Source organism: Amphiprion ocellaris, chromosome 10, assembly GCF_022539595.1.
Source record: "Amphiprion ocellaris isolate individual 3 ecotype Okinawa chromosome 10, ASM2253959v1, whole genome shotgun sequence".
Lineage (NCBI taxonomy): Eukaryota > Metazoa > Chordata > Actinopteri > Pomacentridae > Amphiprion > Amphiprion ocellaris.
The window spans coordinates 14,056,641-14,074,640 of record NC_072775.1 but is presented as its reverse complement, the minus strand read 5'-3'; the positions used below and the strand labels follow the sequence as shown (position 1 = coordinate 14,074,640).

Here is an 18,000-nt window from a genome sequence, read left to right as displayed (position 1 = left end):
TTTTTCAGTTTATTTTTGCCCTTGATTCAGCGCATCGATCGAATTCCTTTCAACCTTCACTCCTACCTCTCAGGTGGCATCTCTATTTCCTCTACTGGCGTCAGCGGTCTGCTCTCTTCAAAATGCTCCTCTTTCTGCTCCATGGGAATCTTCTCCTCATGCTGATCTGGGGGCGTCCTGGTCTCATCCTCCAGCATCCTTTCCTCTTCTAGCCAGGGCTCTTCCTCCAACTGGGGAGCCTGGTCCTCAAGAGCAGCTGACTGTGTGGTGGCAGGATCATTGAGTTGGGATTGAGGTGATGTGGAGGATGGCGGCTGCTGAGAGGAAGGGCCCATGGCAGTGGAAGGGGGCTGGGTGGCTGAGTTAGCCAAGGTGGCTGGGTGGGATGGAGGGACAGAGTTGGCTGTAGCAGACTGGTGTTGCGGAGGTACAGCCGAGGCTGGAGGATGAGACTGGGCAGGCTGGGCAGTGGGAACAGAAGACAGGAAAGTAGAAGCCAGGCCTGTAACTGCAGCTGTTAGAGGTTTGGCCATTGAGAAGAAAGAAGTGGCGGATGGGGCTGGCTGAGGCTGAGGTTGTGTTTGGGGCTGGGGTTGTTTAGGCGGTTGGGCTGCATGTTGACCAGAAGGGGGCTGTGCTGTAGGTGCCATGCCTGGAGGATGAGCCTGGTTGGATGTTTGGTTAGAGGGCTGACTGGGAGGCTGCTGTTGGTGCAGGGACGGTTGTTTCTCTAGAGGAGGTCTAGAGCCAGATGCATCGAGTGCTGGGGGGGCAGTTGATGTAGGAGTAGGAGTGAATGGAGGCTCCATGTCCTCACTGAGGGTCCCATCCAAATTGTACAGATCCTCATCATCATACATCATCTCCTCGTCCTCATAGAGGCCTTCCTCTTCTCCCTCATACAATCCTCCATCATCCCCCTCGTACAGAGCAGCCTCTTCTCCTCCATCTTTGCTGTAACCGCCCTCATCACTGTACGCCCCCTGGGTCTCATCGGGGTCCCAGTCTGGAGAACCTTTACTGTAGCTAACTGAGGAGTGGCAGGAGTGGTAGGAGTCATTCTCGTCGTAAGGGTCCCTCTCTCCGTACTCACCGCCATAGTCTTCCTCACTAAGCTGACTGCTGCATCGGCTGAGCTCTGCAGACGATGCGTAGCTCCCAGTGGGGCTGGAAGGAGAGGACAGGAGAGAGTTACAATATGAAGTAGCTACATGCCCAGGCGAGTACAAAGGTAATAAAGAGGGTTGCAATTATACAATGAACATGGAAATGCTTTATTATTGTACATACACTAATGAAAATATACACATGTGTACAGTAAATTGTTTACCTTTGTGAACTACACTCTGAAAAATGCTTACAGAGCACTATATAACCCGTAATGGCCTGTACACTTTGTACTCTATTGGACAGCCCTACGAAACACCTTTTCTACATGTCTTGAAGGCGGCCAGGAATAATGCCGATGGCTAATCAATGGAAAGCACCGGGAATACAAGACTAACAGACAAGTAGCAAGAAATAGAGCAGAACAGAAAGGTGAGAGGCCTCTAGAAAGCTGACAAAAGAAAAAGAGCAAGCATCTAGAAACACAACAAACAGGGAAAAGTATTTATGCTTCTTCATGAATGGGGTTATTAAAAACAGAATAGAGGCACAGAGAAGAGGGGGAATGGATGGGGGAGAGGGAAATAGCACAGACAGGAAGGGAGTGGTGAGCCAAGAGACTAAATAGAAGGAGAGATAGTGGAGGGAGGGAGGGAGGGAGGGAGGGAGTGTAGCGAGCTGAGAGGAGGAGATGAAGAAGAATGGGCGGGGGTATGAGGAGGTTGCCCTGTCCAATACACTCACACAAGCAGCTAATCTTATAGTACTGACCATTAGATTGCCAGATGAATAATTCATTGAGCAAAAGGAGGATGAATGCATATTTTTATTCCCAGTATGTGAGAAATATTTCAATGAACTCTCAAAAATGTAACAGTATTGTAAACAACTCTGAAAGAAAAACAGCATTTGGTCTGAATGACCTAATGAAGGGCTTCAACAACAGTATGGTGGAATTTCATTAACAGTATTCATTCTTTAATAGGCCCTTTTAGCAGTTTCTACTTGTTACAGTGCTGAATTCCTTTCAGCAGCTTTGGTTCCAGGGTTTTGTGCATGTTACCCCACAATCACACTGTCAGTGACACCTGTGCTTTTCCTGGTATGGAAGATCAAAATATCTGCTATGGAAAAAGTCCTGTAGGTAAGCTAAAATCTCACAATTAATGTGGCACACAAAGTCCAGTACTAACCTAAGGGTTATTCTGTGAAAAATCTATCATTGCCTCCCACCTGACACCCTCAGAATCAGCTGATTATTTATGTATAATAACCTTAATGTATTTTTAAAGCCATGCAAAACATCTTGAATGATAAAGTTTTAATCTGCAAAAAATATATACTATTTAGTTCTTTTAGAACAGTCATACATCAAGCCATTTATCAAGCAAAAATGCCAAAGGCTCACAGGTTCCAGCTCAAATGTGAGAACTTGCTGCTGGGGTTGAAGATTAAAATCACTATGAACTCAGTTGAACTTTTGTTGGGAGATACCAGAGGCCCTTTTGAAGGCACCAGGGGCTCTGGGAAAGTGTGATGTGCAATTTTCACAACTTAACAGAAATGAATAAATAAAAAACAACAAAGGAATAAGTTGCTCATGGCCATAAGCATTACTGTCGGTCCTAATTACACCGAAGTAGGTACTAACCTGACAGTTCTCTGATGGTGGTAGTCGAGGTCGTGGCTGTTGTCAGATCGTGGGTATGAGAAACTTCTGGAGCTGCGGTGCTGGTGGCTAATGGGATACTGGTGGACCGAGGCGTTGGGCTGGGATGTGCTGTAGTATGGAGGGGGGATGCTGTTACTGGTTTCACTGCGATAGTCGCTGTCTCTGTCATCCACAGCACTATCAGGGTCTTCATCTACACAGAAGCACATGCAGACATGACATTAAGAAAAAAACATTTCGCTGTTTGGTTTGTACACAAAGTGAAGTAGCACCAAATAAAAAACTAAAAGGGAGGAGAAAGAGGAAAAAATCCCATGAAATGGATGATCTCAATCGACACATTTGCATGTGGCACAGAGATAAAAGGCTCTAATCAGCAGTGAACTAATCTTTAAGTACTATGGTAATTAGAGATAATATAGATGTGCTGGCAGCATCCCACTGCTGAACCCCAGTTAGACCCACATGGGTCATTCAGAGTGCATTCATACATCAAACATATGATGAACATCATCAGCGCTTTCCCTCTCTGTCTCATCATAGCTGAACATGAACCTGCTCTGTTCAGTGACGAGAAGCTTTACTCTCCTGCAGTGTCCATAGATCAAGGATTAAAATCCCAGAGGGAGGTGATCGCAGACTTTAACAGTGCTGAAGCAGTCAAAAGTGAAACCAGCTATCAATTAATCATTCATCATTATCCATCATAATCATTCGCACTCTGAAAGTCACTGACAAAGGCAGCTGCTGCCTCTTTTACACCTTCATCTTCATCTGTCTGGACATGCAAACACTAATCAGAGGCATCGAACTTGATTTCTCACTTCAACCATGTCCCCATACGTTTCACTCTCCCTCAGTCACTTCATCAGCTCATCAATCTATCATTACCCCTCTGCTCTTTCTTTTATCCTCTCAGTGAACAGAGATGAGATGAATCGCTGCAGTTGTGTGGGTGAGTCTGGCAGGCTCTTACATAAGACCATCTGCTAATCACAACAAGAGAGAAAGCAACGGGCAGGGACGTAGAGGGACATAGGCGACTTTTTGCATCAAGAAATGCATCCCATATACTGTATGTATATATATATATACAGTTTATGAACTACAAGTGTATTGTGTGCAGTATGGACAGTTTAATTCAGGTGTATTAGTACACTGGCAGAATATTTCATTATTGTGACACTGTGCTGCAAAGAGTAGGTTTGAAATGAAACAATTCTGGATAATGCACAGACCTTGCTGTTTTTCAGTCTCGGTCAAAGAAACAGTCCCACTGAAAGCTGCTGCAATCTGATCAGTATCTACAAGTACCAAGTGAAACTGCCTCTAAAACTAGATGCTGCTGTTGTTTGTGTCATTTTGTTCAAGTTGTGACCACTACAAAAGATATTTCCTCCATTTTTTTGAAAAGTGTAGAAGGACAATGACAAGACAAGCAGTCTTACAATGTTCTAAGTAAACACTAAACACTGAAGCTCAAAGTCAGCACTCCAAAAATGCATCATTTCATTTCAAATCTAATATTGAGTTCTCTCTTCAAACACTGGAGTGTATGTACAGTATGTGGTGTTTGTGCACTTACTTTGTTGATCTCCCCATAGACTCCAGTTACCTGCAGTGAAACATGAGGGTGTCAGTAATGATTATGAATTGTGTTGGTATTAAAACATAAACATGCATTCACACCGTTAATGCTTCAAAGTTCCCAGATGGAGCTGGAGAATGGAAATAGAGCCCAGAGTGAGCACTGAGCCTCCAAGTCTGCCCAGGTGCTCCAGACAGCTGGCTCAGCAATCTCTGCAGACTGTTCCAGTAGTCTGCTTGCCTCTAGACATCGGATATCGCTATTGATCCCATACAGTGCAGCAATCCAGGCCCTTTTACCCTCTAACGCACAGTAACCCATGTGTGGTTACACACATAATGCACATGCGGAACTAAAGCAGTCTAATTACATCTCAACAGCTGAACACATAACTCTCATGTTCTGCACAAGCTGGTTTGTCAAGAAAGTGATCGGTTACTTACAGCACTGGGTTCCTGGTGCACGGAGAGGACGTTCCTGTTCCTCCTGGTATGAATACTGGAGCCAAAAGGAAGAGGACAAATGAAAAATGCACACAGACGAAAGTAGTTAGCTCCAAATTAACAGGGAAATTTGAAATTTGATGCCTATGCACAGGAGGTGGACAAAATGTGGCTAGATTCAATCTTCTAATGTGTACTATATTTGCACAATTAATCATGTTGCTTTGTTCCTACAACACACAGATATGCTGGGATACTAAATCAAACAGGGTGACAGCTTACATCTTGGTCCCTCATGGCATTGAGCTGCTCCAGTTTTTTAGCCCAGTACCGTGCCTCATCCTCAGGGATATCTGAAAACAACCAGCCACACAAACTCAGGTGATAAAAACTGCCAAAACTGGAGCTCCACCTACCTAAGCACCTAAAATAGTTATTCACAAAACTGTCTGCCTGAGAACAGCTTTGTTCTATGTCCCAAACTCAACTCAAATGACAACAAAGTATGCAAAGACATCACATTTTTAAACAATATTTGTCCCAGTTCTGAATGTTTTATTAACACAGAACTGCAGATACTTTGGCCCAATCTGAATACAGTGACATTGACAACTAGCCTTTTAACTTACAGCCCTAAAGCTAAACCCCTATAAATAGGTCAGGTCCACAAATAAAGGAGTCAGGTGTACAATATCGACTCGAGGAAGAGGAAACAGTATGAAAATGACACCTAATCAATGCTGAGAGGAGCACAGCTTGATCACTGAGAAGCAAAGGACACAAACAGTCCTCTTTCTGACACACATTCATATGACAAACATTTCATTGAAAAGTAGGTCAGGTTATTTAATCAGTTAAAGACTATTGGTGTTCATATTTCACCGTTTGCTGTGAAAATATACTGACAGACATAATTTATTTGCTCTATTTTCCCCTTGCCTACAGGACTGATGATATCCTATATTTCATATTTTCATCTTCTCCCACCTATTGACAGTTTCTGATTCTGACGTGAGCATTGATCTCTCACCTAGAGGCAGCTCGAAACGTGTATCGAGCAGCACCAGGTGGAGAGTGGGATCTTTGGTGCCGCAGATCTCATTATCAGCCATGATGACTTGAGAGTCCAGTGTGAGCCACTCCCCTGGACCTTCCTGTGTACATAAAGATGTTTTGCAGCTGACATACAAACGATAGCAACATAGCATAATAAAGGCAATTCCAACTACCAACACTGCTTGTACTGCAAGGTCCTTAAGTACAACTTAGTATAGAGTGATAGACTATAAGTGGTGGTTACTAAAGGCAAACCTCATTTGACTGCCGGATGCTACGGAGGGGAATCCATACAGTGCCGACCATGGTGTCCCAGATTAACCCTTTGTTCCATACCTCTACTGTCAGACCTAGGTCCAGGCGGTTAATTTCACTGCAAAGAGACAGAAAGGCAGAAAAGTTCAAAATCAAAGGAAAGAAAACAAGTTATTGATGAAAAGATATTTAAAGACAGTGAGGAAAGTAACTGAGGTAATTTACTGATATACCAGACTTCGTCAATTTATGCATTTGTAATTTTCTTTACTGTTTCCACTTGATGTCACTTTATACTTTCCACTATATTCCAAAAGAAATTCTGTCACTTTTGTTTCACTAACTATATTTGACAGTATCATTTAATAGTTACTTTTCAGAAAAAAGGAACATATGTGAAGTTGACAAAATACAAACTACCAATAAAGACATAACCAGTGGTTTCTAAACATTTTGGCTCCAGATGCCTTCCACAAAACCTGTGTCTTTTCAGTATAATTCAGGTATCTATGAGTTCTCAACATCTCAACATTACTCAAAAATGGATAAACGGATTTTGATGAAATTTTCGGGGAAGGTCAGAAATAGAACAAGGACCAACTGATTAGATTTTGGCAGCGATGCGGCTTATAGTTTGGATCCACATTTTTTTTTTTTAAAGATTTCAAATGATAAGACAACTGAGCAGCCTTGGCGGAGTACTGCGCTCTCCGAGTGCTTTTCTAGTTTATAATGCAGCCCTTTGGTGGAAACTCTACATGCAGACTGGACCACTGGACCAAATGACATACCTCTTTACTATGAATTAGCTCCACTTTGATCAAATACAGGATACTTACACATTGTTGCATCAGTATTAACAATCTTTTTCTGCATAATGTTTACTTTTATTTTGACATTCTACTTATGTACTTTTAGTTAAGCTGAATATTGAATGGAGGACTCTCACTTACAATGGAGTAATTTCACATTTCACATTCTGGTATTTTTGTTTTAAGTAAAGGATCTAAGTACTTTCCCCCCCACTAAGCACACTCAAGCACTCTTAAACACACAGGATACACAGTAATTAGTTGTGTGCTTCACTGTGACAAATATGGCACGTCTCTATGGAAGCAGGCCTGAGAGAATCTAACATAAAGCATTTACAAGACAGCAGGAAGCAGGACAGAAAGAAAAAAAAGACAGAAAGAGAGTGAGGGATGAATAAGAGGAGGGAGGAAAAGAGTGTGATGAAGGCAGTGGAGGAGGTGATTGTATCGCATGCCTGGAGGGACAAAGTGGGAACTTTAATTAAGAAATAGAGGGAGTGGATTTCCCATCTCAGTGGTGATTCCTTTTAAGAAAAGTGCCTGTTTGATTCATGGCAGTGACTGAGGGGGCACAGTCATTTAAAGGCAGTTTGAAGGAGGGCATGAGGCGTTCTCTGCAGTCCAAACATTACATAAGACAGCTTCACTGATGCAACCCCAGTACAATGCTCAACGCCTCCGAACATCATACAGATGCACAGGGCTCCGCAGTAATCCTGCCTGCTGCATCCCACATGCTAAATGATTCGCACCATTTATTGCCCATATGCTGCTACAATGTCAATCCCACACTGGGTCTTCTCTGCACACCAAATACTGTGTTGTGTAATATTTTACTGATTGCACCAAGCTTTCATTCAAAATTTACTGAAACACAAGCTTAAACAAACAATTTTAAAAGTAAACAAAAATGACAGCTGATGATGCCTAGAGAGCAGAATAAAGAGGAGAGGGAGTGAACAGAATGAATATGAGGGGTGGTGGAGTAAGGGTGAAATGGGGAGAAGACGAGGACAAGAGGCTGAGCTAAGAGATGAAGATCACGGAGCTGTGTTTAGAGGAAGCAGCAAAGGCGGGGAAAGAAGGGCTTGGTAGGGAGCCAAGGTTGAGAATGAGGATGAGAGGGATAGAAAGTATCGAGGGAGAGCAGATGAAAAAGAGCATGAGGTAGTTGTTGGAGGCGGAGAGGAAGAGCTATGTGAAACAATGCAGGGATAAAGGGCAGTTGGGATGGAGGAGTGAAAAAGAGGGGGAGGGAGGGAGGGAGGGAGGAGGGCTGATAGAAAGCAGGAGGGAAAAAAAACACAAAAGCACTCAAGCAGCTGAAGTAGAGAGTGTAATGGCAGGATGAAAAGAGAATGCAGTGGAAAGAGAGGAAAGTGCTGAAAGAGAAGAGAGAGCTTTGTCAGAAGATGATGAAGGACTCACAACATGAAGTCTTGCTCCCAGCTGGGCAAGTTGCCCCTGACAGCGATGGTTGTGCTCTTCACATTTTGTACCTTTAGAGTCACATATGTGTTGAACTTCTCTGTTAAGGAGAAAGGGATGAAGAAAGAGATACATCACATTGAAAAACATCTGCATTAGAAAACAATACTGTAGTCTCCGTTAATATAAATTCTACATTTCTTCACAGTAACTAACTTCCTATAACTCCATTTCCATTCATGGCTGCAGTATGCAATGTGTCCTGCTTAAAGATTTATGCCACATAACAGTAAGTCTCTCACTCTGTACCTCCTCTTATTTCCCAGATCCTAGGTCTTACCTTGGGGTCCATCCAGCTTGGCTTTCTTCACTGTGGAAACACAGAGAGGGACATTGTAACATACAGGAATGCCATATGTTTTCACGGTCATGCGTGCTCTGTTCTGGCTTTCACACAGAAAACGGACAACAAAACGGACAACAAGAGGATGCTTGTGATACATTAAAACAATTTAATTAAACTTATGCACCATGAAACTAGAGGAAATTCTACATACTGGTAGAATCTTATTAAACAGACAGAATTTCCAATCCCTACAAAGAAGCAGAGGTTGTAGAGCACATATTCATATAGTACACGAGTGTTGACTCAGGCAAAGCAAAACTTCAATTACATAGATCCGGACTAAGTGCTCTGCCTTATTTGCCATAAGATCCAGACATGTTGGCACTGAGTGTAGTTGCAAAACATTGAAACACAGTACATAAAAAACGTGGGTGTCACACTGTGTTTTGCCAGCATGGAGTGCAGAAACAGCAACTACAGCATGTCTTGATGCAAGTACAATGATGCTACAATGCACAGATGAATATCTTTTTTTATAAATAGTGACATATTTTTTAATAACGGGGAATCCACACGTAGTGGTAGATGTGGTGAAAAAGCAAAAATAAAACTTTTAATTATTCAGTATTTATAATTTAACACATTCAATGTATGAGATAAATTATGTTAAATGCATTTAGAATGTCTTTATTGTACAAATATTTAAAGAGAAACTGCCACTTTGGACTGTCAAGCACAGTCTGGTTTTTTAGTGGATTTTGAGTGTACAGTTAAAGCACACGCTCTCTCTCTGCAGCGCCTTTTTACCAGCTTTGACGTAACTCACACATACATTTTTAATGCTCCACAACCCACCGCTCCTCAACACATGCATGCGTGCGCACACGCACACACTCCCGAAGATCCACACACTACACTAAAAGGTGTGTACACATCCTACACACATTTGCATTAATAAAATGCAAGCACTTGGCTCACTACATTATATAACCAAACATTTCTCACCTCTTCACAAATGTGATGACTTATCTCACAACATTCTCCACAGACTGTCCACACCAAAACCAGTCACCATAGTAACCACCTCAAAAAGAAGAGCTAAATTGCCCTGAGTCAGCAAGGCACTTTTTGTTTCTATTTCTCACTTACTTGATATTTCTTTCATGCACAGTACAAACACACTCAGGCTAAATCTGCAGCTTTAAGTGCCATGCTGTTACATCAGCAAGTAGACACACATACACACATACTCAAATGCAGTAGCTCACTCACATACACCTGCAGCAGTGATAAAAAATATTAATCTCTGCTACCATTTATACCTCAGCAACCTTAACAGCTCAACATGTGCAACACACAAAAACACATGTAAACACATATATGTTATGTTGTATGTTTGCGTCTTTACAATAAGGTCCATGTTCTGCTCTGACACTCAACAGTCTCAGTCCTTTACATTGTTTAGACAGGCCATATCAGAGTTTGATTCTTGCTGTGTTTTAATGTCAACACTAACACAGTCCTGGAAATATAACAGTACATGAGGAGAATCAATAGAAAGGGAATTGGATTTTCAGTGGCAGAAAGCTGAAGCTTAATGATAGCACACAATCATAAATCTCTCTGACAGGCTGAGTTATGATGACAAATACCCGAAACACTACAAACAACATTTTATCACAACTGCATGCATCTAAGCAGACAAGACAACCCCCAACATACACATACTGTACATGTACTTTATATGGCTGTGACTCATAAATAAGCCTCCTAGGCGCTGTAACACTGAATCAATTGGCTGAAATGTAGGTTATGGGTGAAGAGCTTGGATTCAAGAAATGAGGTCAAAGCTATATCGATCCATCACCATCTTGTTAACAAGGATATAACAAATCAAAACGGGTTTTGGCTTTCTTTAATCAGAGGATACGGAGCACAATCTGAAGGACTGAGCAGTAAATTTTGTGCAGCCCAGTATCAAGGTTTTTTTTTTTCTCCATTTGAGCAGAAATTTCATTCAGGAAGTACCTCTGACACAGCAGAGCCTGACTTATGGGAACTAAGTTAATTGCCAAGAAAACAGAAACTTGACAGGGAATCAAGCAAACCCTTCAACTTGAACTGTCAGGGAATATAAAACAGGGAGTGGGTGAGCCGAGTTCAGCCATCCAAAGACAAAATGAGGGATGACATGATTCAGACAGACAGCACCTTATTCTGAAGGATCACATATACATGGAGACCTGCAGCAGCCATTGCAACTGCTGACAGAGACATTACACTCCTTGATTTAGTGCCCAAATCAGGACGGGGAGAAAACTGGATTTCAAAGTGTGTTGGATATCTGCAGGAAAAGAAGCCCAGTTTTTCAGAGCTAATCTGTATCTGTGTCTGAATTCTGCTTTGTCGGCAGATGCGCCAAAGAAATGCTGTCTATTCAAGAGCCACAAAGTACTGTGGAGGCCAGAAATAGCTCCAGTCAGGTAAGCATGAATGATGTAACCGGAACAGAAAGAGGGCTCTCTGCCAAGTCTCGTAGTCTACAGCACTGACAGTCGCAGCCAGTGTTTATGAATGAATAACGCTCGGGGTCTTAATGACACCTGGGACTGACTCAGAGCAGGGACAAGCAGTGGGTGGACCTGGCGGGATGGGGTGAGATGGGGCAGCATCCATAATAGATCTGACGTATAAAAGGTGACTTTAAAAGCCCCTTAACTTTCCTTTCGTCCTAACATTGCCACTACTCCAACTACGACAAATGTCTACTGTTCAAACATCTATGCATATACAGCCTCGTCCTTCATTAGTTTAAGAGATTGGGTTAGTCAGGGGATTACATAATTGCTGTGAAAAGTCATTATCAAGCAAAAGTATCAAATACGCTGCAGTTTTATCCACTCCATTTTTTTTTTTTACAGCAGACAACTTGACTTGTCACAGCAGGGAAAGCACTGGAGTATTAATGATGGGGATATTACATGCCTAATCTTTTGCATGCTGGTTACACTTAACGGAACAGTACCATCATTAATTTCACCTTCAAGTCTATCATGAAAACAGTCTATTGGTGTTTGATCTAAAAGAAAATATCAGAATATAATTTTCTCATCATAATATTCTGAAGCTCAAGATAACACCTTCAAATGTCTTGTGTTGTCTCGCCAGCTGTCCTGCAGCAAATCCTCAAGACTGAAAGCAGACAGATGTGCAAGAAACTGTAGACCACATACGGACATATTTTTTTCAAAATTCTAGTTTCTTCACGGCAATTCATTTGGATCACCAACCTGGATGTTGCTCTTTAAGGGCACTGCTCAAAATACCTACTTTGTAATCTAAATTTCTGTCTGCCTGTCTCGTATAACATATCAAATCATACGCTAATGTTTCAAACAATCATTTACAAGAAATATCAAGTACAAGTACAAATAATCAGCCTGCAAGCTGCTCTTTAAACAACGATTTTATCAAATAGCTGCCCATCAATTTTCTTTGGTATGACTCATGCACTAGTAGGAAAAAAAACACCCTCAGTTCTAATTGGAATGTTTCACCATTTTCTGACATCTTCTAGCAAAACAATTAATGTGCAGACTTGTTAATAATTACCACAAGAATTAGTAATGGCCACAATAAGATTTCTGACAGACACTTCCTAATAAATACTCTGCCTTAAATCCTTCAAGTGAACAACTAGTGAATGCAGCTATCCCCGCTTGTCCTGGTTTGACTTCACACAAAACTGTCTCGGTGCTTTGAGCTAGTGCTTTTTTTCCCCCCATTTTTGCTGATTCGGCCGCTATCTGTGCAACAAAAACCTAAAAACGTTCAGACTGCACACACGGTGCGTCTCTCTAAACCTGGGTCGTGCTCCCCCGTTTACCGCGCCCTGGATATGAAGCTGGAAGCGGTTATGAGCAATCACGGCAGATGATGCTTATTCATCGCCCTGAAAGGCAACAGTGCCAGCATCAGGTGCTTTCTGGGAGTCTGCTGGGAGGAGGTGACGCATCGCTTCAGGGAAAACGCGGAAAAGTGACGCGCATCTCCAGCAGCTTGCCAGTATTCCCTCATCACGGTACGGCGGAGCGGCAGAGAGGAGGCGGCAGCGGCAAGCGGTGCGGCAGCGGCAACACCAGCAGGGGCTTTTCCTCGTCCTCCTCCTCCTCAGACTGCCCACGCATGAATGAACAGAGTGGATGATGCACACACATATACACACAGTAACCGCAACAGTGCCATCCAGGAGTGCAAACAGCAGTTCTCCTCCTCCATTTAGACATTTATAGAAACAGCCTGTTCGTGTTTGTTTTAGCTAACGGTCACGACTAATAGCTGACAGTGTCTGGGGACAATTAAAGACATGTTGGCTTGAGGTCAAACTGTAAATTGAACAAACGTGTCATTCAGCAGAAACAAAGTGTCCCCCAGCCACGGTGTGAACGTGTTGTTGTTTCAGTGAAGCCGAGCAGAGCTACTGGGTGATTTAATGACTATTCAGCACAAACCCTGCGCTGCCCGGGCTACACACATACACACTTTTCCACGGAGCTGATAGCCCGCAGGCTCCTGTCACCCACAGCTGCTGCAGTTACCAGCAAGTGAAACCCGAATTAACAGCGAAAACAACACACGCAGGGGGTTTTCGTGTCTCCCTCGGTAATTTCCCTCTCTTACCTCCCACACACAGCAGGGACATCTCTGATAGCGGCGTGAGCGTCCCCGGCTGTCCTCTACTGAGAGCTCCGTGATTTGTTTGGTCCGTCCGTTGGTCTCTTGACTACGAAAAACTCAAACAGTCGAGCCCTAAACGGCGGCGGAAACGGGCCAGCGGCATGTCAGGGAGCGCTCGGTGTGTTTCTCTGCGGGGCTGTTTGCTCGCTGTCGGCCGGAGTGTCTTCCTCGTCCCCCGGTGCCTCCTCCTCTGCATTGCCTCAGCTCTCCTCCGCTGCTCCTCCTGCGCGCTCAGCCATCTTGTTTCAGCAGCAGCAGCCTCCGCGCGAGGACACAGCTCCCCCGCGCCGCGCGCCGCCGTGACGTCACGGCTGCTTGATGAGTAGCAGGCGGAGAGATGAAGGAGGAGGAGGAAGTGGGGGGGAGGGGGTTAACGGAGGCACCGGAGCCGGGATGGATGGAGCTGAATTATTACTGATACCGTCCTGCCCGGTGCACTGTGTTCAATGAACAACATGGCGACCAAGAAGTTCATTCAATGTTTCACAGCGTTTTAGAAAAGTTTCCCATACCTACCAAACTAATACCAATATCTATGGATTCCTAATTAGAGCAATGAATCAATATGTACACTAAACATAGATTAAAGGATCAATTCGCACTAGTTATTTACATGCAAGTTAACGATTTTATTGACTGTTTTAAATAAGCCTCCTGAGCTGCCAACATTATTTTTGATGAGTTTCTTTGACCTAATAATGTTGCATCAACTTAATATTGTGTGTAATATGAAGTCAAATTTCTCTGCTCATTTATCTAAACCTATATTTAAATTCCACAGGTATATTTTGAATACCAGTTTTAAATGTCTGATATTTTCCAGCATTTTAAAATCTTAAAGAAGACTTGAAATCTTAAACCCTACGTGAGGAAAAAATAGGTTATTAAGCCAATTTCATTAAGTTCCCTCAACTTGAATGTAGTTTTAAAATTACTAGTGGAGGAATTTGAGTTAAATTACACACAATGTCAACATTATTGTGTCAACCCAACCAGAATAATCTTTGCAACTTAAAAAGTTTGTCTAAATCAGTGAATTGTATTCATTTAATTTCATATTGCGACTGCATTTCATTAAGTGGTGGAATAGGTTTCTCATTTCTTGGTGTACTAAACATGCCTGGACAATTTTTTACATGGTTCCCATTGCGAGTTAAAGGACCTGTCGCTTTAAACAAATATGATACAAAGCACATTTCAAAAAGAGTATTTTGTCTTTTAGGAATAAATTCCATTGAGGCTGTGAATTTGGGAATATTTTCAGGTATGGTATGACTAATAATGAACTTGTATTTGGCGTTTAAGCTACACCTGCTAATACAGTTGATGGAATATCTTGTTTTAGTATTGCTAATGCTAGTCAAAGTTAGCAGTGAAATGTGGCCATCCTTTCTTTCAGTTTAGGTTAGTAGTGGATCAGAAGAAATGACCATTTGCACTAAAATTGTGCCTCATAATTTAACATCTGTTCAAATGATTGGAATATGATTTTCATAATGATTTTTGTCTAGTCTTCTGCATTATTTTTAATCATGTTGTGACTTAAAATCTACATGTAAGCTGCTTCTTCCTTCTCTATCAGTGTAGTCAGAAATAATTTGAGTGTTTGCCACCACTGCATGTTTTCCCCATTAAAACTAGGCCACAATGTACAGCTTGGACTCGAGCTCCACTTGTACCACACTTTATTTAACCTATTAATGACGAGAACAATAGTTTTATCCTCTGATCTAGAACTTATGGAAATAATTACAAATATTGTGAACTATTTTTAAGCCTGATCCCTTTTTCTGTAGTTCTGCGCTTTCATTTTGTTGACGTGGAGTTCCATACAGTTGTGAATTTCAGGAGAGGCAGGGAATACGTCCTCAGTGTCTAGAACCCATGCATTTGTACCTGTGTAGTCCTGTAATTCAGAAAAATACATCTGCCAATGATTTTACGAATACCATATAAAGTAAAAATGAGTAAGACTTTATTCACTGCATTCCTTCCACTTTATCATAGCTGAAAAAGAGGAAATACTCAGGTATAGTACAGAAACCTGCAGCTGCAGAGAAGCAAACAGTGACTTGTATTGCAAAGGAGTCCTGAGTAAAAATCTGGTTTAAACACACAATAATTTAATCTATATTGCTGGGCTATTTCTAGATTTTCAAGGGCCCTTTGCAGAATCTTGATTGGGGGCCACCCCTTCCTGTTTCAGGCACTCATGTAAAACCACTAAATTAGCATCATATTCCATGTATCCATATAGATGGGGAAACACCTACTTTTTACTTTTAAAAACCTGTTTTAACTGAATGCAAGAGAGTGGGACTCTTATAAATAAGTTAACACATTTAAACCCTTGTCAAATTAGTTCATACAATGCTGATAAAACCTATCAAGGCCAAGGAAATCTGTTTGTATTTCACAGTATCCTGGAGTTTAAAATCAGCTGGATGTGCCCACATTCTGGCACTGGCACAATGGTAGTGATGCATCTTATGCAAACCAGCAGTGACTGGTGAAGTGAAATAGGGAGCAAAGACAGCGGCGGGGACAGTGTAGGCTACAGCAGCTAGATGTTTTGCAGAGCATATGTCTGATGTCTGGTGTTCAGTTAAAACAGAAACTCAGTGTTTCAGACATTTTCTTTACCAGAAGGGGGAGACAAAAGTTCTGCATTGCAAGTTTAGGAGAGTTAACTGCATTGTTAATGTCAAAAATCTAAACAAACATGCAAATTATAAAATACGAATGAATAAAATATCATATCTGGTTCACAGCTAGAAGTGGTAAAATGTAACTACTGCACTGAGACCTATCTGAATATTCAGGGTAACAATCCAGTTGAACTCAGCAACATGGCAGATGCTGTGAGGCAGAAGGGGGGAAAAAAACAAACCGTCTTATTGATGAGAGGACGTATTACAAGGAAAATATGGTCCAAAAGGGAATCAAACCCTCAACCTCAGCATTAGTGTTGCATTTTTACTGACTGACCCAAATGCTTATTATTCTAAAGTTACACACAGAATAGAATTATGTTTATGTATATTGGTTAAATGAAATTACCTTCAGAATCTGCACTGCAAAGTATAAAATGGGTCAGTACTTGGTAATAGGTCAAAATGTGTATCTGAGGAGTCATAAAATGCTTAGAGAGAATTGAAAGATAAGAAATCTGACAAAAGTATGACTATTTTGGTCTTACTTTTTTAGTATCTTTTCTGTTTCATTGCATACTGCAACATCCCAGAATCCTTTGATCAAATAGCATAAGTAGGAAAGTATCACTCTTTTAATGCAGCAGATCCTTCTGGACAGCCGGCTCAAATATAGCAATTATCTCTCATGTAGGATGATGCTCACTGACAGATCCAGGATAAACATGTACGACAATAGGCACAGCGACTATGAGTCAGTATGTGGGCACTGCAGGAAATATATGAGCATGTCTGGGTGTCTGTTTTGCCAGACTGACAAAGAGGATATCACACTTAAGATGGCGAAAGAAACTGAGCTCTGCTGAGGAATGGGAGCTATCACACACACACATCCCATGACTGCTGAGTCTGTCAAAGGATGACAGGAGGAGAAATGGTGCGAGTGGGAATATGGCAAAGACTCAAAAACAAAGAAGACTCAGCTGAGTCACACCAGGAGAGGAAATACACAGTGCTCAGTCACTTTGCATGTATAAGGGCTGCAAAAAACGTGTCATTCAAATTCAGCAAAAAATACCAATTTGAACTTGATATTTGAAATGCTATGTGTTGTTGAGTATGTCTTTACAGTTCAGATTTAGGTTCATGGAAGCATTAGAAATCTCTAAGTGGCCTTATATGATTAAAAACAATGTATTTCTTTAAGCCTCACCTCTATAGCTTTACTCATTTGAAGCTTGGAACAAAGTCTAACTTCACTGTTCGTATATGTTGACATGTTTACACACACAAAGGTTCTTCTGGGTAGTTATGAATTCAATTCATTTCAGTTCATTTTTACTTATGCAACTATTAGAAGATCATTGGTGACCTTCACAAGTGCTGTCTCTGTACTATGATGTATTTTAAACCCTGACTGAAACTCTTCGGACAAACCATTTCTACGCCGATAATCACAACTTTTTCAAGAATTTTAGAAATAAAAGAGAGGTTGGATTTGGGCCCATAGTTGACTAAAACACCTGGATCTAGAGTAGGCTTTTTAAGAAGTAGCTTTATTATAGCCACTTTAAAAGCCTGCAGTACGCAGCCTGTTATCAAAGAGAATTTGATGAAAATTAGTACTGCAATGTTTATTAAAGAAAGGATTTCCTTGAACAATCTAGTGGACATGCAGTCTAACAGATATGTTGCTGGATTAGAGGAATTTTTGACCAGTTTGAAAATGAGAATCAGTACTAACTAACTTACCTGGTTAAATAAAGGTTAAATAAAATAAAATACATTTACTGTTGACGTGAACTCTGAGAGATTTACAGCAGAGAAGCAGTCTAAATGTAAATCTGGTTCTATGGACACTTCCAGAGTCACTGCACCTAAAGACATGTGCAGGATGTTCTGTCT

General features: G+C 41.6%; 1 protein-coding gene across 1 annotated transcript in view; it reads right to left on the bottom strand.

Moving 5' to 3' along the window:
* The window catches only part of LOC111572306 (protein unc-13 homolog A-like), a 35,493-nt gene extending 21,751 nt beyond the window's left edge, over nt 1–13,742 (bottom strand). The window contains exons 1-10 of the mRNA XM_023275908.3: nt 13,388–13,742; nt 8,702–8,731; nt 8,362–8,461; nt 6,122–6,239; nt 5,841–5,964; nt 5,093–5,163; nt 4,811–4,865; nt 4,365–4,394; nt 2,759–2,972; nt 67–1,167 (exon numbers count right to left, since the gene is read on the bottom strand). Coding sequence (XP_023131676.2) covers nt 67–1,167; nt 2,759–2,972; nt 4,365–4,394; nt 4,811–4,865; nt 5,093–5,163; nt 5,841–5,964; nt 6,122–6,239; nt 8,362–8,461; nt 8,702–8,731; nt 13,388–13,409 — 1,865 coding nt within the window. The 5' untranslated portion in view covers nt 13,410–13,742. The remainder of the gene's footprint in view (nt 1–66; nt 1,168–2,758; nt 2,973–4,364; nt 4,395–4,810; nt 4,866–5,092; nt 5,164–5,840; nt 5,965–6,121; nt 6,240–8,361; nt 8,462–8,701; nt 8,732–13,387) is intronic.
* Between the last annotated feature and the right edge of the window lie 4,258 nt (nt 13,743–18,000).